General features: G+C 34.7%; 1 protein-coding gene across 2 annotated transcripts in view; it reads left to right on the plus strand.

Annotated features, from left to right (window-relative positions):
* Positions 1–25,689, plus strand: part of LOC130245093 (doublecortin domain-containing protein 2) — a 43,518-nt gene extending 17,829 nt beyond the window's left edge. Inside the window, exons 7-11 of one of the 2 annotated variants that reach the window (XM_056477740.1) lie at positions 8,441–8,534; positions 13,631–13,731; positions 13,845–13,961; positions 22,631–22,700; positions 25,597–25,689. In XM_056477740.1, coding sequence (XP_056333715.1) covers positions 8,441–8,534; positions 13,631–13,731; positions 13,845–13,961; positions 22,631–22,700; positions 25,597–25,661 — 447 coding nt within the window. In that variant the 3' untranslated portion in view covers positions 25,662–25,689. Of the gene's footprint in view, positions 1–8,440; positions 8,535–13,630; positions 13,732–13,844; positions 17,204–22,630; positions 22,701–25,596 lie in introns of those variants that run through there. The other variant, XM_056477741.1, reaches the window with a different exon arrangement.
* Positions 25,690–26,095: the final 406 nt, after the last annotated feature.

Below are 26,095 nucleotides of genomic sequence, written 5' to 3' on the forward strand. Positions count from 1 at the left end.
TGAAGCTGAAATACAGCTCATTAGTCAAAAATACCAAGTAAGGTTATTTGATGTATTTGTGGTGGAGTTTATTCAAGCCTTTCTGAAATGATGAGTCTCACACAAATGCCGTTTGCAGTACACACACACACACACACACACCATACAGGCATATTATTATTTACTGACACCACGTGGCCATGGTGATTATAGCAGTTATGAATTACTTAGCAATTTTACTGTCTTTATTACAACATGCTCTCTTTTAAAAACGTTTTAAACTTTTAAAACTTATGAAATCACAGAGTTGTAACAAATATTTTAATCCCAGTTTATTTGGAAAACAATGTTCTGTGGACATGTGTATACATGTTATTATAGAAACGTGGCGCCTGTCAATCAATTCGGTGGGCAGGAAAAACCATACTCCTACATCACGTTGCGGTGGGCTTCAAAATCACTGGGGTCCTATTTTAACATCTAGAAATTTTTAAAAAGAGTCTTGCTGTGTTTAAATCACTCCATTATGACAATGGACACACTATACCTATGCACAGTTCTGTCCAAACAGTATACAAAAGTTTCATCACAGGTGCCCTTTAAGGCCCGATACAAAATTTATTTTATAACCTTATGCCTAGGTCTTCCACTTGAAACAGAATATAAATGGGTAGGGATGTAAATATTTCTGTTAGAAAAAGACACCATTACTAAACACTCACAAGTCATCATATGTTGTCATAGAGTAGTTGCCTAGTAACATAAAAAGCGTAGAGCATTGCTCTTTACTAATGTCACCAAAGGGCAGTGCGGTGCATCTCAAGTTTTCAGAACTGAAAATCACGTTCGGTGAGATCTGTTCCACTCGCAAAGTTGTTTTGGGCTGTATTTGGATGAACGCTGTTTGTTTATAGCTTAAGTGTTTGAGTTTCCGGGTTTCCTCATGCACCTGTTATGACTGGTGAATCATGTTGCAAGAAGCATGTAACTGTAGTCATGCTTCAGTGGTCAGTGTGGGTCATGTTCAGGGGTAGAAAGAGTACTGAAAAATCATACTCAAGTAAAAGTACCATTACTTACCCAAAAATGTAGTGCAAGTAGAGTAAAAGTGTCTGTTGTAAACAGGGTGGGAATTATACATTGACGATCTGGGGGTGGGCTGGGTCAAGTTTTACGGTTATGTTCTGTAATAAGCCTCAGTGAACCAAAGTTACATCTTTAATTCAATTACTTTATTAATCAAACTTTTGTTTTCAGTGTTTTGAGGGATATTGAGTGGTTCTCAATGACATTTGTGATAAATAAAAGGTGACAGGTGTGCATTCATGCAACTATTATTGGATGACCATTTATTATTTTGATTTTACCGTTTAACTTCCATGTGTGAGCAAGTGTATAATCAAATAATTCATCTTCATTTATATACTTTATATACTATACTTTATATTTTACAATGTAGATTGTGTCAAAGCAGCTTAACATAGACGTTCAAGTAAATTAAAACTGTGTCAGTTGAGTTTTTAGAGTTGAATTTTAGTTCAGTTCAGTGTAGTTTAATTTTCTCTGCTGAAAGTTTAAACACTGAAGAGCAAATCCATTGATGCGCAGCTCCACAAAATACAAACTATGCATCTAGTTTCATGGACATCTAGAGTAAAAATGCTTATTTTATAGGAAACATCTTTTGTGAACACTTACGCTGTCTGTTGGTGCTCTAGATTTGCCAGTTTCAAACCACTAAATTAATATTTTTGGAGCAAACATGCATTCAGTGATATGAACCATTATAGGGGTGGTCACATGTATTTTTACATATTGTTTTAAATATTATTATTATTTAAGATACAGATCAGAGAAAACTATTTCTTAACTATTAAAAGGCAGACCCCTCCATACATCTTGTTTTGATGTTCTTCAGGTGGAATCAAGCATTAATTAGGGGGGATCAAACCCCCCTGTAATTCGCACCCTGGTTGTAAATATTACTCAAAGTATGTGTAAAAAGAAGCCCTTTTAAAGTACTCAACAGTAGTGAGTATTACGATGTGAATGGCTGATGTGTTTACATGCCATTTGTGCATGTGTGTGAAAACGTAACATTCTGTAGTGCATTAAGTTCTTGTTTAAGGGCATTTGGCGATTTCAGTTGTCATACTGTAAACATCCTTCATCTTCTCATCAGTGGCATGCAGTCTAGACAGCTACTCGATCATTGTGTGAAAAGATTTTGGACATCTCCTTAGACGCTTTTAATGCTTTCAAATGGTTTCAAATGGTTTTCTGCGTTTATAAAGCTTCCGTGTCTTGAGGTTGTTCAGTATTTACTTTCTATGTGCGATTTGATTGGGCCTGAATCACAAGACTGAGTTTTCTACTCAGCCAATTCCCATAGACAAGAAAAAATAAAGTAGTGACTAGGAAAATAGTAGAGTAAAAGTACCAAACTACTTAGTAAATTACGATTCCTGGGAAAAACTACTCAATTACAGTAATTTGAGTATTTGTTACTTTACACCACTGGTCATGTTCATGGACATTATAGCAAATGTGCTGTAAAAAGCTAATTTCTTGCCATGGGACTCTTCTGACAGACTAGACTATTCTGTTAAATCATTGGGTAAGGTTATCAGAATTAAATTATGTTGTGGAGTATTTTGCAGCAGTTGTTACAAGAGACTGTTGCTAGCAAAATTGAGTGATTTTATTTAAACATTTTTATTTTTTTTGAAGATCATGATTGTGACAGTGTGGCATGGTGGCTCAGTGGTTAGCACTGTTGCCTCACTGCAAGAAGGTCACTGGTTCGAGTCCCAGCTGGGCCAGTTGGCGCTTCTGTGTAGAGTTTGCATGTTCTCCCCGTGTTGGCGTAGGTTTCCTCCAGGTGCTCTGGGTTTTCCCCACAGCCCAAAAACATGTGCTATAGCTAAATTGGATGAAATAAATTAACCATAGTGTATGGGTGTTTCCCAGTACTGGGTTGCAGCCGGAAGGGCATCTGCTGCGTAAAACACATGCCAGAATAGTTGGCAGTTCAGTCCGCTGTGGCGACCTCTGAACTAAAAACTATGCTAAAGGAAAATGAATGAATGAATGATTGTGACACGTTACCGCTGTTATGAATTTAATAAATCAGATCTTTTTTTTACATTTGTGTGTGTCCTTGCAGCAAGGAAATTTCTCATACCCCTTTGTTTATTGTGTGGTCCTGAAAAATCTTCATTTTAAGGGCTGTATAGCACTTCCACTTACCCCATAAGCCTCCAAGATAAAGAGAATCAGGACACCCCTACCCCTTCATGTGAATGCACAAACCGAAGTGAAGTTTTAAAAATGACAAGACACGTTGGATTCTTAGGGCCCTATCATACACCCTAAAAATAGCAACACATCGGAAACACGTCTTGCGCCTTATTGCGCCGCAAGACGTGTTTCCGATGTGTTGCTATTTTTAGACCAACGCAACAGCAATTTTTCCATTTTCCGCCATGCTTTTTAAATAGCAAATCCATTGTGCCACTTTGTGGACGTGTTTTGGACGTCCTAGAAAAGAGGTGTGTTAAGGGGCACTGTTGCCGCATTGCTATTTTGAGGAACTAAAATAGACTGTTCAATAGACCAGCTGAAAGCAGGTCTAAAGTCCAGCGCAGAGCACGTTAGTTGTGCGCCTCACTTACAGATTACTTGTAAAGCACAGCAACAGACAAATATCTTTACAAATGAAAAAGAATTAAAGTATTAAAATATTACAAAAATATAACTTTCTATATTGACTTTTATATGACTTTTATATGATTTGAAATAAGACTTTTCTATAATATAAAAACCACCGCCTTCATCTTGGGGGCTATTTTTAGTTTATTCATGACAATTTCCTTTGGTATAATGTTATTAATATTAATAGTAGTATTTATTAAATGCATATTTATATTTGTCTTATTAAAAACAAGCTTAGATTTGTCCACCTGTCAGGTTTTGGACCATATGGGGCATAGCATGTGTATTTGGATATTACTCAGTTTTTTGACCACACTTTGTTATTATTGCTCATGTATTTGTTTGCTGGAAATTAAAACTGAATTTAGAAATAATTTTGAAACAAATCTTTGTGCTTAACAAACTAAATTAATTATGTAGGCTAATGGATATCTGTGCGTACAACACATTTCCTTATCCACAAGAGTGAAAGGAAAGGCTGCATGGAGGAGACTCACTCTCTCATTCTCGTGGTGCAGATGGTCTGTTTAACTGTTTTCTCGCTAGTGAAGGGTTTTTCCACTTACAAAGTCCGTCATGTAAATAGCAAATGCGCCATGGCGCGACACAACTGACTCTTAAAGGGAATGGGAGATGAGACTGATTAGTTTATTTTCCGAACACACCCATAACTTATTAAGAGAATAAGCTCAATCCTGTTTGACCATTTGCCATAGCACAGAGCGTATTTTTCTGTCCTTAAAAATGCAAAAGTGGATTCGGATATGCCCTTAATGCTTTTGCGCCCTGCGCTTTAGACTTTGTGCCTAGATCATTAAAATAGAGCCCTTAATGTCAGCTGGGAAAGAATTACACAGTTTACGAGCATAATGAGGAAAAAGCCCACTGGGAACCACACTGAGAGTATAATTTTTAGGTGAACTATCCCTTTAAGATATGTATTAGCTGATCTTATTACAAACGGTCAGCTATGACTTGTTGGTTATTATACACTATGTGAAAGACATGATATACTGTAACAAAGTTGCATCAAAAGCTAGCAGTGACAAACACACTGTTTGCATATGATATTAAGATGTTGTTTCCCCCAATCTGATCAAAAACTAAAGATAGGAGTAAAAAGTGAAATGTTTTGAAGAGGGAGTCAAAAATGCACTTGATTGGATTGGAAACAGGATTTAAATGCACTGTAGCTTGTGTCTAAAATTATGTTTGTTTTGAAGGCACAATGTTTTCTTACCTGTTCTGGATCTGATGTATAAATGCTGCATATGCACATAATGGGTGGATGAAATTTCCAAACACATTTATTAAATAAAAAAAAAACACTGTATGGACACCTTAGACTAAGTGAATGTACAGGTTTAGTGCTGTGAGCGAAGTAATGAAGTAAGAAATAATTTTAAAATTCTGTTTCCATGTGAATATATTTATTAGATGATATATAACATTCTCATTAGTGGACTTGGAGTCACACTAATTTTGAAATTACAAGACATCATTATCCATAACACGCACACACTGGTTTTTTTATTCTAAAACAAGTCAAAGATACTGAAAGATGCAATAACCTTTATGTAGTCACGTGGTTATGTATCAACAGATCAGAATTTACATATGGAAATCATATGCAGATGAGGTTATGCATCGTAAATCCAGGCAATGTTAGCACCATGTGTGTTATTTTAGAGAAGTGATGATGCATGAAAGCACAATCTTACACTGACTAGAGGGATTTGGTGCAGGTTCTTGTGTACACTGTTTTACAAATCTGAAAACTTGTGTGGTTAGCATAAAAAATTGCCCACAGTATTGACTTTTTATGTTCACATTTAAATTGTGTGGGTTTATTTTACAATAAGGGCAGCACGGTGGTTCAGTGGTTAGCACTGTTGCCTCACAGCAAAAAGGTCGCTGGTCTAAGTCCCGGCTGGGCCAGTTAGCATTTCTGTTTGGAGTTTGAATGTCCTTCCTGTGTACGCATGGGTTTCCTCCAGGTGCTCCGGTTTCCCCCACAGTCCGAAGACATGCGCTATAATGAACTAAATTGGCCATACAGTACTGTTAGTCTGCAACCTGCTGTACAAAGCTGTGAAAGCTGGGAATCAGCCAAACAAGGGATAATATCTAAACATAGTTGTAGACCAGTTTCACAATTTGATATAAATTATGGAAGTAAACAAAGAAGAGTTCAGGGTGTTTCTCTGGCTTCCAAATTTCACATCTAAAGCCATTTGAGCATTTGTGGGATGTTCTGGACAAACAAGTTCCTTGGCAGCTCAACTTGCAAACTAAAGCCTAGTTTATACTCGACGCATTCGCTAGTTCGCTTAAGTGCACGTGGCGAATGTGCGGAGGTTCGCTTTGAGTGTGCACAACATAAATTTTGACTGGCGGAGCGCACAATTTTTTTTTGAGACTCGAGCGAACAGTTCACGAGGCGCCGCTTTTCATTTGAGTTGAATATGAATCATTTTGAAGAGATTTTGCCTGAAACCGTACGACTGTACAGACATCTTTATGATCCGTCCATGCGTGATCATAGGGAGAACCAGATGTACAATAATTCTTGGCTAGAAATTGCAAAAGGGGGAAAGAAGGACAGTTTTTGTAAAAGTTTGGAAAACCCTGTGGAATTAGTTTGTTAAAACCAATAAGAGGGGCCATGGCAAAACTGGATGTATATATATATACGTATATAAACATTTTGGAATTTAAAACAATTTAATATTTACAAAACTAAAATGAAGTCACAAATTATTTCTTTGATAACTGGAAATCGATATTTGAACCTGTCAGTTTACAATATACTGATGCCCTGTTTTTCTAGGCTGGATTGGGGATAATGGTCAGGAATGTTGGATCATTATTGCCTTTTTAGCATATAAGTAAAGGACAAACTATCCAGACAGTAATGTGTGAATGGTTGAGTGGGTTAAATAAAAAAGTCAGTATTTTTTTAGTAAGTGTACTTTTTAATCTTGCCATAATAATAATAAAAAAAAATAGTTGAACAACCCATGTTCTGTTGTCATTAATATTTTAATAAACTTTTATAAAAGGTGGAACTGTCCGAGATATGAACAAAAGCAAGTGATGCATCAAAGTTTGTATTTAAAAACTGGTTATAAACATAATTAAAATAATTTATAAAAATAATTAGTTTAAAAATCTTAAACGATATTAATGATAACGTAGTTTCGGAAACGTTCTTTTTCTCTGTTTATCCACCTGACTTTAAGGTGGGTTCCTTCTGATCGCCCCCCTATAAAGAATATCTCAACGGCGATCGAAAGCCTCGTCTGCTTCACGAGGTGCGGTGCCAGGTGAAAGTATAAATCAGGCTTAACACCTAGTGATCCTAAAGTCTGACTTGTAACCCAGAGGTTGCAAGTTTGATTCCCAATACTGCCAGGAGTTGTAGGTGGAGTGAGTGAATGAACAAGTTTCTCAGTATACACAACTAAGGTGCCCTTGAGCAAGTCAGACAACCTTTAGTTACTCTTCGGGCACTACAGCAAAATGGCTTCCCAGGTTTGTGTCACTGATTGGATGGTTTAAATGATAATTGTCCATCACGTCACTCACTCTGTTTTTAAGGATCTCCTGCTGATGTCTCCACAGGACACCTTTGGGGGTCTTGTAGAGTCCATACCTTGGTGGGTTGGTGCTTTTTGACAGCACATTGGGGATGTTTTCTATTTCACAACAACCTCTTGAGTTTCCTGCTTTTTCCCCCAACATTTTTTTCAGCCTGTCAGTTCCACACGTTCACCCTAAAAGTTTCATTTACGAAGTTGAATTCTCAACGAATTTCTGAATTGAATATTCTAGCTGAACTTTTGGCAGCGCTGTTGTTTTATTTCTCCTTTGCCCACCAACAGCTGTTCAAATTCAAAGGGATGTCAGGCAGAGTTTGCTTTGAAAAAGCAAGCGAGTAGAACAAATATTCCGCTATTCCCCAGGCCCCATGTTAGTGGGCTTGCAAACACCATTGCCCGAAGTGTGTACCACTGGAAGACGGAGATCAGTGAAGTACCCCCTAGCTGCCTCTCTATGGAGCCAACTAACAGTGGCAAGAGCTGGAGAAAAATGTATTAAGCCTTCTCTTTCCCTCACTGTGCCAGAAATGGCTCACCTTGCTCCCAATGGTGGATCCGGTATGCAGTGCCTGCTGGAAGAAAATTACCTTTTGTGGGAGTATTAATTCAGACATGCATCCTGCTGTCAAAGCATCACTCTAAACTTCTCTTCCCACTGTTTCGTCTCTCTCTCCGGGTCTCCAGAGCCCCAGTCTTCTTTTTTCATCATCAGTAACTGTCTGCCGTCTGCTGAAGAATAAGTTATTCCCTCCAAGTCTCTTTCTTAAAGCTTGTTTGGATCCTCATTGTTTGATCTGGCTTGATAAATAAGACTATTGCAGTTAGAAATTCATGGCTGCCCTGTTTCATCAATAAATGATTAGTTTGCTGTGCTCTCTGGTGATTGATAGGTTGTGCATGGGATGTATTGGAACCAGATGAATTCAATATGGTGCCGGTCGCAGGGGAGCTACAAAGCATATCAGCTCATGAAAAATTGAGGTCAATGGAAAATGTGAAAAAGAGAGTAAAAGAGGAAGGAACGGGGTGTGCTGGAAACACAGTTGTTTCTTGTTATCAATGGATTGTAGACACACTTTAAGCATCAGATCGAATCAAAGCCATGTATGGTCTTTATGTGAAGATTGCTTTCTTTACTCTTGCAGTTCGCAAAACCAGGAGTGGACGACGAGGGCTCTATTTTCTATGCCAAACAGTCCGGGCAGGGCTCGAAAATCCCAGATTTCTACGCTACGGAGGGTAAGTGTGGCACGTCGTGATACGATTTTCCTTCTGTCTCCCTGGAGTTTCATTCCCCCCTCTTCCTTCGGCAGATACAGCCGTTTTACATAATTGCTGATAGGCACTGTGGCTGTTGTTTTTGTAGGAGTCTTATTCTCTTGCGCTCCATCTTTCTCTTATGCCATCTCTGCTGTGTGATTGTGATGCATTTATGATTAAGGGAGTGTGAGAGAGAGAGAGAGTGGCAAAAAAGAGGGATCTTGTACTCTTGCATGTGTGTGGCGCAATACAGCAAGCGCAGGCGTGTGCGCCACAAATTGCTTTGAATTGACAGGCTGTTCTCCAAAGCCCACCTACATTAGGGAAATACGCTCTCATTCTTGGATAGAATGCCGTCCTGTGAGAGGAATATTAAAGCTCAGCATGGCTTCAAATGCTGCGGAGGGCTTTAAATCATAGATAAATTCAATCAGGCCATTTTGTTTAAAATGTATGCAAGTGCCTTGTTAGCTATGTGCCAGGGAAAACAAAATGTTTCCATTTTTTTTCCTGATAGGTAATCAAAATGTTCATAAGTTATTCATGAGAAATTTCTCTGTCTCATTCTTTCTGCTTTTTCTCGATATTGGTTTCTGGTCTTTGCTTTCATTCATTCAACTCTCTGTCATTCTGTTGCATATAGAGACTTATACTGTGTAATATCATGTGTGTGTGTTTTGTTATTGTACTGATAGTGTATTCCGTTCAGATTTTTGTACTTTTGTACTGTACTCAATATATTTTTCCAAACTACTATAAATCGAACTGCTAAAAATGGAGCAAGAATCATTTGATTGATTCTTTTTTAAAGATTACAGTGCAGTTACAAAATACGAATTATTTGTCCTTTTAAATCTTTATCATAATCATTAATACGATGTAAATAATAATAATAATAATAATAATAATAATAATAATAATAATACACAATTAATTTAATATAATCTATGATATAATTTAGTTTGATCCTTATTTTATCTTTCTTATTATTTTACATATTTTAATAAGTACATATCAGAATTGTGAATGAACATATATTATTATTATTTTAAAAGATCACAGTGCAGCCCCAAAATACTAATTAAACATCATTAAAAATCTTAATAATAATAATTAAATAATAATTAAAATAATAAGGAAAATCAAAGTTAATAAATAAATATCTTTGATCTAATATAATAATATGATATATTTTTCTTGTTTTATATTATTTAACATATTTTAATAAGTACAGATCTGAACAATAAGTATTCTCTATAATTTGTGAATGAATATATCTATATTATTATCTAAAATACTAATTAAATATCATTAAAAATCTTAATAATGAAGTTTTATAAAATAATAATAATTATAATAAAAATAATAATAAAATAATGATAATTGAAGTTACAAAATAAATATCTTTGATGTAATATAATAATATATGATATAGTTTATTCTTATTTTATTTTACATATTTTAATAAGTGCATATCAGAATTGTGTATGAATATATCAGTATTATTATTTTAAAAGATCACAGTGCAGCCCCAAAAAAATACTAATTAAATGTCATTAAAAATCTTAATAATAAAGATGTATTATAAAATAATAATAATTAAAATAATAAATAAAATAATAAGGATAATTTAAGTTAATAAATAAATATATTTCATGTAATATAATAATATATAATGTATTCATAATTTATTCTTAATTTATTCATAATTTATTCATAATTTATTCTTATTTTATCTTCATTCATTTATTTTGTTTTCGGCTCAGTCCCTTTATTAATTTGTGGTCGCCACAGTGGAATGAACCGCCTCTTATTTGATCTTATTTTGCATATTGTAATAAGTACATCAGAGATCAGAATCAGAATAATAAGTATTCTCTTTAATTTGTGAATGAATATGTCTATAATATTAAGGATAATTTAAGTAATTAAATATATTTGATGTAATATAATAATGTATGGCATAATGTATTATTTTATCTTATTTTATCTTATTTTAATAAGTACAGATAAGAATAAAAATGTCGTTAAATTTTTTTCACAGAAATAAGTGGAATTATTTTATTCATATTCTTTCTTCATATTTTTTTCCTCAAAAGTTATTGAAACGCTAACGCTGACACTTTACTTGCTTTCAATAAGCTTTCTACCATTTGGCTCACAAATCTGACACTTTTGTATGAGCATGCCCCCTTTGCACACTGGGAGAAATGAGCAAGACTGTGACTGAGCAAGTGCATTGTGTCTTTTACACGCCATGAGGTCATTCAGTGAGTAATTGCAGGCGCTCCGGAGCTGCCATCACTTTACTCATAAGAGCGGAGCCAGCAGTCCTCGTGATGGAGTTGAGTTTCCCCTCACTCATGCAGATCTCACATTAGCCTCGGACGGTACGTCTGCAGCCATGCTTATAAAAGCCCTTCGATGAAGGCTCATACCTACTCTGGACACTCGAGCACGTCCCATGGGGCAGAAGATCCACATAATGTCATTCCTAATGGCAGAGAGCAAAAAAAAAAGAAATAAAACTAGAAACCTCCTTTTAACTACATCAATTGCTGCAGAGGCATAATCAAACATGCCATGACTGAAAGAGCCATTCCCATCACCTACCGAAGGAGGAGTGCATCTGCTGTCAGCCTATCATTAGCTGAGATTGTCTTACCTTTGAATGTCAAAGGCACCAAGCAATGCAGTTTGCATCTCAGGATCAAGAAAGCCCATTAAATGCTTTGTGAAGTGCTGAGCTCGGTCGGGCTTGATTTGATGTGAGGTGAAGTGTTCTGGGTAATGCTGAAGAGTGTTTATCACTTTAACCCTCATGTCTTGTCTGCCGAAAGAAGACGTTCCATCTCCAGACAGGTTTTTTTTTTCTTTCTTCTTTGTCTGTGTTAATGGTCTACATTTTGTGAGAAGCTATTGAGCGTTTTTGTAACAAACATTAATTGATTTGTAGTTGGTCCCAGCAGGGCCTGTTCATTTATAATGTCATCTTGCCATGTGCACTGCGAACAATGAATGGAAACAGGGTTTCAAGGTTCTTCCTAATGCACCAGTCTGATTCTTCTTAATGCTGCTGTCTCTAATTCGAAGGTTACTTTGAAAAATTGCTTCAGAAATTTCTTGTCAATTACAAATCAACATCAAGTTAAGCACTAAATTAAACAATATTTTTAAGATCATAGTGCAGAAAATAGTACTTTATTGCAAAATGCTCTCCAATAATCTGTGTTCCTTTTGTATTTTCGCAATTAGGTTACAGTAAAATCCTGAATGGTTGTTTTTGATGAATGATATCTATCTTATCTTATCTTTCATTTTCTGAACCCATCCAAAATGTAGAATTTTTGGTCACACTTTATATTAAAGGGGTGGTCCACAGTGTATTTTTAAGGCTTGGTTGTGTTTATAAGATTCAAAGCAATGTGTGCTCATGCTTCACTTGTAGAACATCACATTATCTTTTCATATATCTTACTTTGATCATATACAGTTATTCAGCTTACATGAAAATGACAGGAAGGCCAGCCCTCAAAAGGCTCTGATTGGTCAGCTAACATAATGTGCTGTGATTTGCTGATCGGCACTATGTCACGGCCCTACAAGCATGCGTTTTTGCACTGTGTAAACACAGTCAGTCAGAGCAGCTGTTAGCAGCGTTAGCTGCCTGAATCAGACAGAAAAATTAAGAGCACACAGCTGAATCTCACGCCTGCTCTCTAAAATAAAATCTGACTTGTGTCTTTCATATACAGTTGAAGTCAGAATTATTAGTCCCCCCTGAATTGTTAGCCCCCCTGTTTATTTATTTCCACAATTTATGTTTAATGGAAAGAAGATTTTTTTCAACACATTTCTAATCATAAAAGTTTCAATAACTCATTTCTAATAGCTGATATATTTGAGCTTAAAGTGACATTTAAAAACTTAACTAGGGTAATTAGGTTAACTAGGCAGGTTAGGGTAATTAAGCAAGTTATTGGTGTTTTATAAATTTAAAACGGCTTTTATTCCAGCCAAATTAAAACAAATAAGACTTTCTCCAAAAGAAAAAATATCACCAAACATGCTGTGAAAATTCCCTTGCTCTGTTAAACATCATTTGGGAAATATTTTAAAAAGAAAACAAATCAAAGGGGGTATAATAATTCTGACTTCAACTGTATATATATATATATATATATATATATATATATATATATATATATATATATATATATATATATATATATATCTGTGTATATTTATTTATTTGTCTATTTCTTTTAAAATAATTGAGCAAATTAACAATGGCAACTTTGTAATACAGTTTGATGTATTTACCTTCGGCCCACGGCCCTCAATCAAGTTTGGTTTTTGGCCCTTCATAAGAAAAAAAATTGGTTTAGAGCTTGACAATTACCACTTACCAGAAGAATATAAAAACATATATGAAATAAAACAAAAGCTCTAGAAAACTTTAGGCAGAAAGAATGCTAGAAAAAGGCTTTAGCTAAAATATTGCTTCAAATTAGTCAGCTCATATTTCTGTAATATACTCTCTCACATAAGAAAGCAGTCCACAGTCCTGAGGCTTTAGTGCATCAGAGAAATGTCTTCATACCTTTTTATTAATAAGAAAAAAATTATAATTGCTATTATTACAGTAACATGTATTTGATCGAAAACATTAGGTTAGGTTACAGCTGCACCCCCTGTTTCACACACCCTGTTCTTGCACCATGTAAAAAAAATTATCTCGCGAGTTTTGCATCATCTAATCGGCTCTTCTGTATTGGCCTTCGTGGAGACCGTCGATCAAACTCCCCCAAGCTATTATCGGCCGATTATGATCGTTACCGATCTAGTATTAGTATTAGAAGTAGGATTAGTCCTATCTAGTATTCTGAAAAGGCAAAAGTGAAAATTGCGCTGATATTTTAGCTGACGAAGTCTATGACTATAGTACCACCCAGCGGTCAAAAGCTGCAGGCGCATTTACTGTAGCAAATGTGTTGGCAAACACGTCGGCAGAGGGAACATATTAAACTGGTAATTTATGTGAAGTATTGTAACTGATTTATTGTCCTTTGCAGAAAGAAGTGTCTTCAGAGCCACCAGCAAAAGGAAGGAGGCAGTAGTAGCATCTGAAGTCCCGGAAGATGAAGATATAAAGGTGGATCTTCCATTAGAACAGGTGAAGATGAAAAGCAATATGCACAATGCCACCTTTAGCCTTACATTTTATAGTATGTTAAAACTACAGTGCAGCAAGAACTGTAAGAAGCTGAATGTTTCCCTCTCCTACAGATGGAAGTGGAAGAAGTCGAGGAGGAACAAAACTTCTATACAGACGTCCAACTAGAAGGCGGTGGTGAAAGCCCTGTCAAAAGCATTCAAAATGCATCTCCTTCCGTAACCAATAAGGTCAAAGAGAAATTAGCTTTCAACTTAATGATGCCTTCTATGCATACAATCTAAATGTCAACTCTTTACTGACCAGCGACAGTGGGGTGTGTTGAAATTGTTGTTTTGGCTTGTTTAGAGGTATTTGGTCTGTATTGCATCCACATTACAGTAAAGCTACATTAGTTTTTAGAGGTTTCAGTCTACTAGTTTGGTTCACACCAAGGTTCAGATAGCAGCGTTCACACTTACTGAGCCATATTAACAGAGCTATTAACAAAAATGTATTTTAACTGTAGTATTTGACATAATGTAGTAATTCCATAGATATATTTGTTTATCAGGACATCATAACATTTTTTTGATTTTAGGGTCTTAAAATTTGTAAGATAAAACCTCAGCTGAACGACATCAATTGGTATCTTTCACCGTGCTATTATTTATTTAATAAAAACAAAGCCAATATACAAAAGCCATGACAAACTTACAACCCAGACTCATTCTGAAAACGTACCACTATATACATTTATTTAGAGCACCAAAAATGTCCCAGAAGAAACGTTTTTTGCAGTTTTTGTTTTTGCGAATCCACCAGAGGCTGCTGTGTACACTTTTTCAGATCTTAAATATCTCTCTCGAGTTCCGTTCATGCCTGCTTTCTCGTGTAAATCCACCAGAGGCCACTGTGGACTGAGTGACTGATTGGTTGACTGACTGACTGATCGATCGACTGACCCATCCTCCTCCTTTCCTAAACCCAACCAATTGTGTTTTCAAAAGCACCGACTGACCTGTTTTGTTTCATTGTGGCATTTCACATTTCCACTCTTTACAACTCCAATTGTCTCATTACAAATCAAGCAGAATGGCTTTGTGCTATCTTGTGGCAAAATACTGTAAATGCATACTTATCTGTCCATTAAACTTTGAACTGTCTATTGTCCTCATCAAGATATCTTCTCCGTGCAACCGACATCTTCATCCATTCAAATGATCGCTTTGCTGCCATGCACGTGAAGCCTCGTATGATCACTGGATGTCATGACAATAGAGTCATGCAGGAAAACTTTGGTCATGCAGGATACTAAACAGTTGATTTACAAGGTTTATGCATTTATCAGTGAAGGAAATTCACAGTTTGAATCCTTTACACATGGCCTTGCAATACGAAATGGAGTCTGGTCGGGATTGAAAGCTTTTGCGGTCCGAGTCCAGACTTTGAGAAGCCCTGCTATATATTGTTGCTCATCTGAGGTTTTATTTTCCAAATTTAAAGCCATATAAAAGTATTTCCCTCAATATAATATACCCCTGGAAAATGAATAATTTCAGGCTTGACTGTATATATGCAGATGTCACATTTACCCATCACACATTGATGTAGCCGCCATCTTGGTGCAGTCAAAATGTTGCCATTCACATTTTCAACATATATTCAATGCCGCCACAACATTCTACAAAGTCTACTGGTATATTTCGACTATTTCCAAAGTTTTCATTTCTGAACTGTGTTGGTTTCTGTTGGTTTTCAAAAAAATCATCTGCATTTATAGCAAACTGGTATTCATCTATAACTATCACTGCAGATGCAAAGTCAATGCTTTTGAGAGTTTACATAAGTTTCAGTGTGGCTGTATACACACTTGTGTATAGTGGCCGATAGGAACAGCTTCTTATGAGGCATCTACTGTATGTGTATGCATTTAGGAGAAAATCCCCCATTGACTCAGAATGCGACATAGTACAAGTCTGTCATATCCCTCTCTGCATTCTCCTCACACAGTAGATGAAGTGATGAGGATACAAGCTGCGATTTGCCTTTTTTTTTGGTCTGTAATCTAACCCCCATAAAATGACCCCATTTAGATACAGCAGTTACTGTGTCCAACAGTCCTTGACTCGTTATAGTGTGAATCTCATAACATTGATGAACAGACACAACAATGCTTCGCAATATTACAATGGCACGCAATTTCACAGTGCTTTGAAACAGGAAGATATCGAGTCTTATTTAAACAATCAATAACATGCAGCATTCCGTTTAATGAAAACTATAATTTCAGACAAAGGCAATTACACCACCGGGTATTGTTTTGGTGCGGTGACTTTCTGCTGTAGTCGGCATTTTCATAATAAAGATATTCTTATCGGAATAATTATTGACCGGGGAGCTGCGGTTATTACCTTGTTAAGGACCTCATCAATAGTATAATTCATTTCTTATCACGTTTAGTCCTGTATGGAGATTGCCAAATCGAGGGGGGTGCTATAGATCTCGGGAATGGGCCGTGTGTAATAGCGAGTAGTAATTTTCACCAGTCCAGCCTCGGCTAATTGGCAGAATCATCATCACCGCTCAAAACATGATTTGATTTACAAGAGCAGACGAGGGCTCGCTTTTACGACCGTTCGCAGCGTCGGCACTAAAGACATGTAAGTGCTAATCTTGCAGGACTTGCTCAGAAGGACTAACCATTAACCATGTTCCCCAGCACTCAACAATGTCCAATAAATATTCGCACTCTGAAGGCTTGTATTCCCATCGCACACATAGCAGCGACACGCTCTGTTCTTTTTCCCGTCCAGCCGTGTTTATTATCCAGCATCGTAACGCTTGATTATGACCCTCCAACTGATCTATTTCATAACAATCTGACGTTAACGTGTGTATTATGGCGCAGATATTTTTGCGATAATGAGTTACTATGAAGCTGCTGTGCATTTCATATAGAGGTGACTGTTTAAATCTGCCGTCGCAGAGTTGATATACAGTATTTTACAATGGCATAAGCATAACAAATACCTTCTTTTGCTGGAGCTCTAATGTAAAACGCTGCTTTGTTGAAGAAGTGCTCTGAAAGCATGTAATATAAGGAGGCTTCTTAAGAGCTTGATGTATTTGAAAGCTTCTTAAAATATTTCATTCACTTCATATGAGTCATGCTTCAAAATAAATATTACCTCATCTTGGACGTGCCTTTGAATTATATCACTCCCCCGCTACTGTTACCGGAGTTGCGCTTTTATTGATGAACAGATTCAATTATATGATAGTGTTTTAGCCGTCTGAACAGAAATGATGCCGTTTTTGATTTGCATTAACACATAGTGAACCCCGGCCCGTAGATAAAAGAGAAGCTAAGCTGTCACCAAGACATCAACACTGTTTACTGTAAGCATGTTCGCTTATGAATAAATCACAAACAAATCTGCTGAAGTGTGTTTTGGTTGTCCATTTTCATAGTACGTAAACTCTAATGTTAAAAAAAGAGAGTAAAAATTTACTGTTATATAATTTATAATATTAATAATATTATTTACACTGGTACTGTGTTATTATATATTTGTCGATATGTGTTATTAACACGAAAGCTTGTCTGTGGATGTGTAGAGTAATATAATTTTTTTATTGTAGTATTTAGCTTAAACATATTTAAATGATTCACGAGGTAACATTTCGTTTCTAGGCATTTTTTTATCATAGTTATTTAATCTATTATTAAATTTAACTTTTTATTTATATTTTGCATTTATTTAAAATATGACAACAAATGTCTTGATATTATTTTAATTGTAATAATTTATTGAGGTTTCAACAAAATTTTTTTAGTTATACACTATCTGATAAAAATCTTGTTGTCGTGCCCAAATAATAACTTAAATTCTAGTTGATCATTGGAAAAGTGGCAGAAGGTAGATTTTTCCAATGAATTATCTGTTAAACTGCATCTCATTCATCACAAATACTGCAGAAGACCTATTGGAACATGGACCAAGATTCTGATAGAAATCAGTCAAGTTTGGTGAAGGAAAAACTCATGGTTTGGGGTTATATATAGGGGCATGGGAGAGATCTGCAGAGTGGATGGCAACATAAACAGCCTGTGGTATCAAGACATTTGTGCTGCCCATGACATTACAAACCACATGAGAGGGCGAATTCTTCAGCAGGATAGCACTCCTTCCCATACTTCAGCCTCCACTTCAAAGTTCCTGAAAGCAAAGAAGGTCAAGGTGTTCCAGGATCGGCCAGCCTAGTCACCAGACATGAACATTATTAAGCATGTCTGGGGTAAGATGGAGGAGCAGGCATTGAAGATGAATCCAGGAATCTTGATAAACTCTGGGAGTCCTGCAAGAACAGTTTCTTTGCTATTCTGACTTAATGAGTTATTTGAGTCATTGCAGAGATGTATGGATGCAGTCCTCCAAGCTCATGATGGAGTCATACACAATATTAAATTCTTTTTTCCACTGCACCATGACTTTATATTCTATACTGTACATTATTTATGTTAAGTGACAAGACTTTTGTCTAAGCAAAGTCAGGCATTACTCTCCTAATTAAATGATTATAAATGAATGCATGATCACAGACTTTTGCCTTTCATATAAACCCGTTCTCATACCAAATGGTCAACTAGAAGTCAAGTTATTATTTGTTGTTCCTAAAACTTGGATAGGCAATAAGACTTTTTTCAGAAAGTGTACAAAGTTGTTCTTGACATTTTTAGTCAGTTTGATCAATGTAAGTTGAGATGACTAGAAATATTCACTTGATTCAAATAAAGAGTTTTAGGCAGCATTAATATTTGACTGTGTTTTAATTAAGGTGAACAATAATGACTGTGACAATTACAATGCAAATTCTATTTTGAATCAGTTGAATTTCATAATCAAAAATATAATAATCAGAAAAGTATACATAGACTTAATCACAAATATTTAAGGACTTAATGAAAATGGTCCAACAAATCTGTAGGCAACTATTCCGCTTATACTTTTCCACCAATAGATTGTTCAGATGTTTTGAAGACATTTGTAAGGTTTTGTCTGCATTTGTTTGAAAAGTGCTTTCTATTAGTAATTATAAGTATATTCATATGTGTATGTAATTAAATTTATTGTGTGGGATAATAGGGAAATATCTTGCCATTTTTTATTGTGTTGGTTAGTATATCTACTTACTCAGTGGTTCTTTTTTGTTGTAGGCTATAAGAATTTTTAAAATAACTGAAATCATTTATATACAGAGCTGAAACATGTGCCTGGAACTACTTTAGCTGGGCTTTTACTTAGAACATTCATCAGTCAAGCATTCATTAGCTCAAAAAAGAGTTTTAATATTAAAAACATGAACTTTTATTGTAATAACTCTTCCTAAGGGCTCATTTAGCATGTCGAGACAACTACTTTTGTTCAGCGCTTACAGTAAATCCATCCTGAGAAAGAATTAGGCCGCACACGTGAATGCGGCAATCGTTTGTTTTGATTTTAACCGTATTGACTGATTTAGCAATCAGTCAGCTAAGCAGTTTTTCTTAATTAATATTGTTAGATATGCCGATGTGTCCTGGCGCGTCTGATCAATCGTCTTCCTCCTCCACAGAGTTTTGTGATAAAAATCAAATAGATATTGATCACATTATCGATCTCCTTTTGCTGTGTCAATACAATATCTGTTCATTTATCTTCTGCTTTGCTCTCTGGCTACAGTTCCCCAGCTTAGACTCACTGTTTCGAAGTGCGTTTTTCACAAGGTCAACCATAATCAACCCCAGACGAGAGCACGGGCTGCGAGCGGCTCTCTCAGGCTTTCAGGCCTCTGCAGCAGACCATTCAATTACTGTTTATTAGACGGTGGATAGTCATTAATCAGATGGAGATGCACTGGTTTGGTCCAATAGCCCACTGGACCACTTAAGAAAACACAGCCTCTCTGTCTTCAATCACTTTTGAAGAAATACCTAAATATTAAACTCTTTTATTCTTGAATCTTTTGTTCACCTTCATGTCAACTTTTAATTTCATTTTTGTGCACAACATAAATAGAATGATTTTCATGCTGTTCTTTAGCAACGAGGGGAATTCTCCATGAACATTAACCTTCTTTTTTAGTCTGCTTCTGTTTAAAGCTATGTGAGATTCAGCTGTGTTGTTTAGTTATATTTGTAGTCTTATAATAGTTGTTCATTTGCATTTTGATTAATGCCCCCAAAAGGCATTTAGGTCTGTTTTGAGACGCATAAGAATTCCAAATACGAAATAAAACTGCTTTAAAACTCTTAAAAATGCATCTCATTTTATTATTAATCATTTAAGGATAGATAGATAGATAGATAGATAGATAGATAGATAGATAGATAGATAGATAGATAGATAGATAGATAGATAGATAGATAGATAGATAGATAGATAGATAGACAAAACAGTTGATAGATAGATAGATAGATAGATAGATAGATAGATAGATAGATAGATAGATAGATAGATAGATAGATAGATAGATAGATAGATAGATAGATAGATAGATAGATAGATAGATAGATAGACAAAACAGTTGATAGATAGATAGATAGATAGATAGATAGATAGATAGATAGATAGATAGATAGATAGATAGATAGATAGATAGATAGATAGATAGATAGATAGATAGATAGATAGATAGATAGATAGATAGATAGACAAAACAGTTGATAGATAGATAGATAGATAGATAGATAGATAGATAGATAGATAGATAGATAGATAGATAGATAGATAGATAGATAGATAGATAGATAGATAGATAGATAGATAGATAGATAGATAGATAGATAGATAGACAAAACAGTTGATAGATAGATAGATAGATAGATAGATAGATAGATAGATAGATAGACAGACAGACAGACAGACAGACAGACAGACAGACAGACAGACAGACAGATAGATAGATAGATAGATAGATAGATAGATAGATAGATAGATAGATAGATAGATAGATAGATACAGTAGATAGATAGATAGATAGATAGATAGATAGATAGATAGATAGATAGATAGATAGATAGATAGATAGATAGATAGATAGATAGATAGGTAGGTAGGTAGGTAGGTAGGTAGGTAGGTAGGTAGGTAGGTAGGTAGGTAGGTAGGTAGGTAGGTAGGTAGGTAGGTAGGTAGGTAGATAGATAGATAGATAGATAGATAGACAGACAGACAGACAGACAGACAGACAGACAGACAGACAGACAGACAGACAGACAGACAGACAGACAGACAGATAGATAGATAGATAGATAGATAGATAGATAGATAGATAGATAGACAAAACAGTTGATAGATAGATAGATAGATAGATAGATAGATAGATAGATAGATAGATAGATAGATAGATAGATAGATAGATAGATAGATAGATAGATAGATAGATAGATAGATAGATAGATAGATAGATAGATAGATAGATAGTCACAGAGTCACATTGTACAATCATGTCTTATTATAGCATAGTTATATATCAACTAACAACCCAACAGGTACAGGACGTCCAAATGACGTCAGATTAACTTTGTACCCCAATGCCTGTAACGTCCTGATTTCTGTTTTTGTATATTTCAGTTCTGTGTTTTCATGTCACTTTCCTGTTCACCGTAGTTACCCAGATCTTTTTAATCTTTGAGTTAATTGTCTCCACTCCCTTGTTAGCTTGTTTAGATCATTGTTTTCTTGTGTATTTGTACCCTGCTCTGTTTCTACTTCGTTGTCATTAGTTTTTTATCACTTCCATGATGTCTGCGTTTGTCTCGTTGATTTGTTGTGGTTTGGTTTGTTTTAGTTTGTTTAAATAAATATTTGTTTGGCTACATCTGGATCTGCACCGTTGTTTATTCCCTGCTGTACACTGAAAAAAGTGTTGCATGCAAAACTGTTGCAAACAATTTATTTGTGTTGAATTTAAACAAACAAATTAAATATAATAATGTTCAACTTAATTTGTTTGTTTAAATTCAGCCCAAATAAATTGTTTACAACCACTTAATGTAAAAAAAATTTGTAAATCCAATGAATCATCTTTGAATCATTTTTTTCAGTGTACGCCAGATGTGACTACGTAGTGGGGACGTTGCATTTTGTTTGGAAATTAAAATCGTGTTGACGTCAGAACCTACAGTAACATCAGCCAAATACTGTACCAAACATGAACCTCTAATGATGTTACATCTTGACGTGTGGATGTTTCCAATATGTCCATCAGACGTTTTGGTTGGATACCTGATGTCTATCAGACGTTGGATACCTGATGAATAAATGTCAGTATTTGATATCAATATGACGTTGGATTAAGATGTTGGCTCAGATTTTGGTCACTTTCAAATTAATGTTGTCTTTAGACGCTAGCTAGACATTGAATTTTGGTCACCTGACATTAAGACCTAGATCTAACCTATATATTAATGTCTTATGAAGTTATGTGCAATAATTTATTTTTTTTAGGTCTATTAAACACAACTAAATGAAGTGACATGTGACTTTAATAATGTTTTAATATGTGCTTCTTACTGTGAAATGTTACCGTCAGATTTTTTATCGCTTTATTTATTTATCTATGGGTGAACTATCCCTTTAACAAGCCAGTTAACTAAATAAATGTTTTTCAATATTCGTTAAAATGATCAAATGCAATCCAAATAAAAGAAACAGACCAAACTTGGTTAAACATCCCAGCTGAGCTGATTATCATTTATATAGTACTCATGTGGCAGTGCATGAGTAAAAGCCATATTTCTTTCCTTTCAGGAGCCGCATTAGCTTGACTTTAATATATCATTTTAAGGCGTAACTTGACAGCTTCACTAAATGAGGATCGCACTGCATTGAAATGTAATTAGATCAAAGGATGAGATTCTGATTTATGTTTTCAGGACACCAAGGGGGAGGAGATGCCCTCAAAGAAGTCGGCAATCCGATCACACATGTCGAAGTTTTTAAAGGGTAAGTTCCTGAATGTCTGCAAAAACCACAGAAACGGTTCCTGGAATACAAGTGATACGCTTATAGAGAGACCACTACTACAATGCACAGTAATGATAGAGTTCTGCCTATCATGAAGGTCTTGAATAGCTTGTTAGACAACATCCAGCCATACTGAAACCATATGAGATCATCTTTAATGCTATTAAATCCTCCTTTCTTTAGATGTGGCAGTTTTATTTGATGGAAATAATGTCCGGTTTTATTCAAAACAATATATTCACAAATACATTTTATTTATCCAGTATATTACTGTATATTACACTGTAAACAATAGCTGGGTCAGAGTTTCTGCATGTTTCACTAAGTTAAGACTTTAAGACATTTTTTAGACCACCATGAATCAAATTTTAGACTTATACAGGGCTAAATGCTAAGATCTTTTTTCCGAATATCCCAGTTAAAAAAGATTTTCACTTGCCCTATCAAAAATATTATAATTTAATACATTTAATAAAACAATAATAATAATTTTGTTTGAATATTTCTTTATTAAATTTCAAATATATACATTCACAAACCCTATAACCCGTACAAAACATAGCTGTCAATTACTTCATTTTACAATAATTAAAATGTAGTAAATAAAAACTCAGCAGTAAATAAATGGAAAACTTCTAACTAATTAAATGCTATTTTTAAATGAAAAGTTAAAGGTTTTATTGAGGTTGGCATTGTTGGTGATTGTATGGGTGTTCATGGACAGATTGGGTCGCTAGACATGAACAAAGGAAAATTAAGACCTGTTCAAAAGATTTAAGATCTACAACAGCATTTCAGTATATTTAAGACTTTTGAAGGCCTAACATTTAGCTTTTGAGATTTAAGACTTTTTAAGACCCCGCGGATATACCCTGTGGGTTCCACACAATCAGTTTGTGTTGGGACAACATAAAGGTATTATGTTAAATTATTAGTTTTTACAAATTTAAGTAGATTAAACATAAAACAGTTAAGTTGTCCTCCAAAAAAAAAAAACTCAACTCATTTTAATTAAGTAGTTTGAACAATATTGTGTATATATTTTTTTATAAATGTTTATTAATATAATAAAAACAACAAAGTTTACAGTTATTTTTATTTGTTCAGTTATTTTCCAGTCAGAAACCTAATACCATATGACTGCAAGCTTTGAAGACCTATTTAAATGTGTAATCTGGTATTTGTTATTATTTAACATATGAGAGGAGATCCATTTACATCAGTTTTTTTTCTGATTAATTGACTTTTAATAGCTGTAGTGCTTTTAGCTGAAAATCCACACACATTTAGAAATGTATTGAATTCCCATATTTCTCAAAACTCCGGTTTCATTTCTTTACAGACAATGAGACAAGATTATACAAGCAAGATTGGAACAGCAACATCATTAAAATTATAAAAGAAATATGGTTTACAAAAATAAGCATAATCCATTGATATAAGAATTACAGCACTAGCAAGAGTGCTATTTTTCCAAATGTCTCCATGATTGCAAATGTGACCCATTATTACAGTCAATACAGATTTAGTATTCTGTTTTAGGTGCCAATGACAATAGAACAACAGCCGAATTGATGAGAAACGCAGGATGAAAGAATCGTCTGAAAGAATCAGAAGAGTAAATAGTTCATTTATAGAAATATAAAGTGATATTTTCATATAATGACATCATTAAAAATGTATATTTTAAATACTGTTGAGTGGTAAAAAAAATATGGTTTTGAGTATTAAAAAATAAATAAAAATAGAAGGAAAAAAAGAAAGACAGAAATGAAGAAAGAAAGTAAATATTAGAACAGAATCTAAAATAATAATTTAAATTTTTAATAAGAACTAGCATTATCTTCATACTAAAAATAACACAAATAGTGGATGGTTTCATTTTTTTTACAACAATTTGCATTTGGATTGGTCTACATTTGACTGCTATTTGTGTGCTGAACTGCAATCTTGAATATTTGTAATTGTTTAAAGCTTCCTTCACACTTCCATAGTACACAGTATCCAACAGAATCACAGCAAAGAAGTAACATTATCAACAATACTAAAATAACATACTGCATTTGGTGTACACAGCTTCCATAAGAGAGCTGAAAAGACTTCAGACATGCAGTTTCTAATTTCCATGTCAGAATTCTATAGGTTGAAACTAGTATAAGCTTAACAAATGCAAGCCTGGCCTCCTGGGTAGATCTAACAACACCATTATTCCGCATATGATGGGCACCAAACATCTTCTCAGCATGCTTGCTTCCCTCTCTATGTAAATTCAGCATTTAAAGCAGCTATTTGTTTCGCATTCTCTTAATAGCTTTATTTTTCATGCAATAACTGCGAGATGTAAAGTCATTTAGATGTTTTCATGGTAGCTTCTGATGGTAAACAGGCGAGATGTTTTGTTTGTGCCCAAAATTTTCCAGTTGTGATTTCAAGTATCTCTCATACTGTATAGTCTTTATAGAAGAAGAGTTAAAATAAAATAAAAATGTACTTACTTCCATGTTATTTTAAACCTCCGTTCTAGTATTTTAATCAATTTTGATCTGTTTTATCTGATCTGTTTTATTTATTTGATTATTTTTAATTATTTCCTTAAATTTTTATGTAGTTTTTTTTTCTTCCATAAAATAAACTTAAGTTGAATATTTTGATCAATCATTTCCAGTTGATAATGAAAGTGAATGAGGTCTCGATCTAAAATAAACTACAGAAAACTACCTTTTAGATTAAGAAATTAAGAAATAATATCTGAAACACATTTATTGAAGCTTTTAGAGCTTTTCCCCTCCAAGCCAAACTAAAATCTAGTTTTCTACTGAAGAGCAAGACTTCTGAAACCTGTCTGTTTAATATCACAATGTTTAATCCGTTCCAGACCTCAGAATGGATGTGGCAGTCCTCCAGTGGCCATTGGAAACAGGAAACTCTTCGCAGATGTAAAAAGTACATCCATGTTTTCTTTGGATTTTCATTTGGGCCGGGGTCTAGTGCTCATTTAGTGTAATATTACATTATCTACAATGTGCAACAGGACTAATGAACACCGAATATGCCCCCCCCCCAAAAAAGAAAATAAATCACAGTATTTTCACAGTATGTCTGATAATATTTTTTACTTACTTGTTTTATTTAGGCTAGAATAAAATGTTTTTTTAATAATAAAAAAAAAAATTTAAGGTCAAAATTATTACCCCTTTAAGCTATTTTTTTCATTAGTCTGCAGAAAAAACATTGTTCTACAATATCTTGCCTAATTACCCTAACCTGCCTAGTTAACCTAATTAACCTAGTTAAGCCTTTGAATGTCACTTTAAGCCGTATAGAAGTGTATTGAAAAATATCTAGTAAAATATTATTTACTGTCATCATGGCAA

Source organism: Danio aesculapii, chromosome 17 (assembly GCF_903798145.1).
Source record: "Danio aesculapii chromosome 17, fDanAes4.1, whole genome shotgun sequence".
Lineage (NCBI taxonomy): Eukaryota > Metazoa > Chordata > Actinopteri > Cypriniformes > Danionidae > Danio > Danio aesculapii.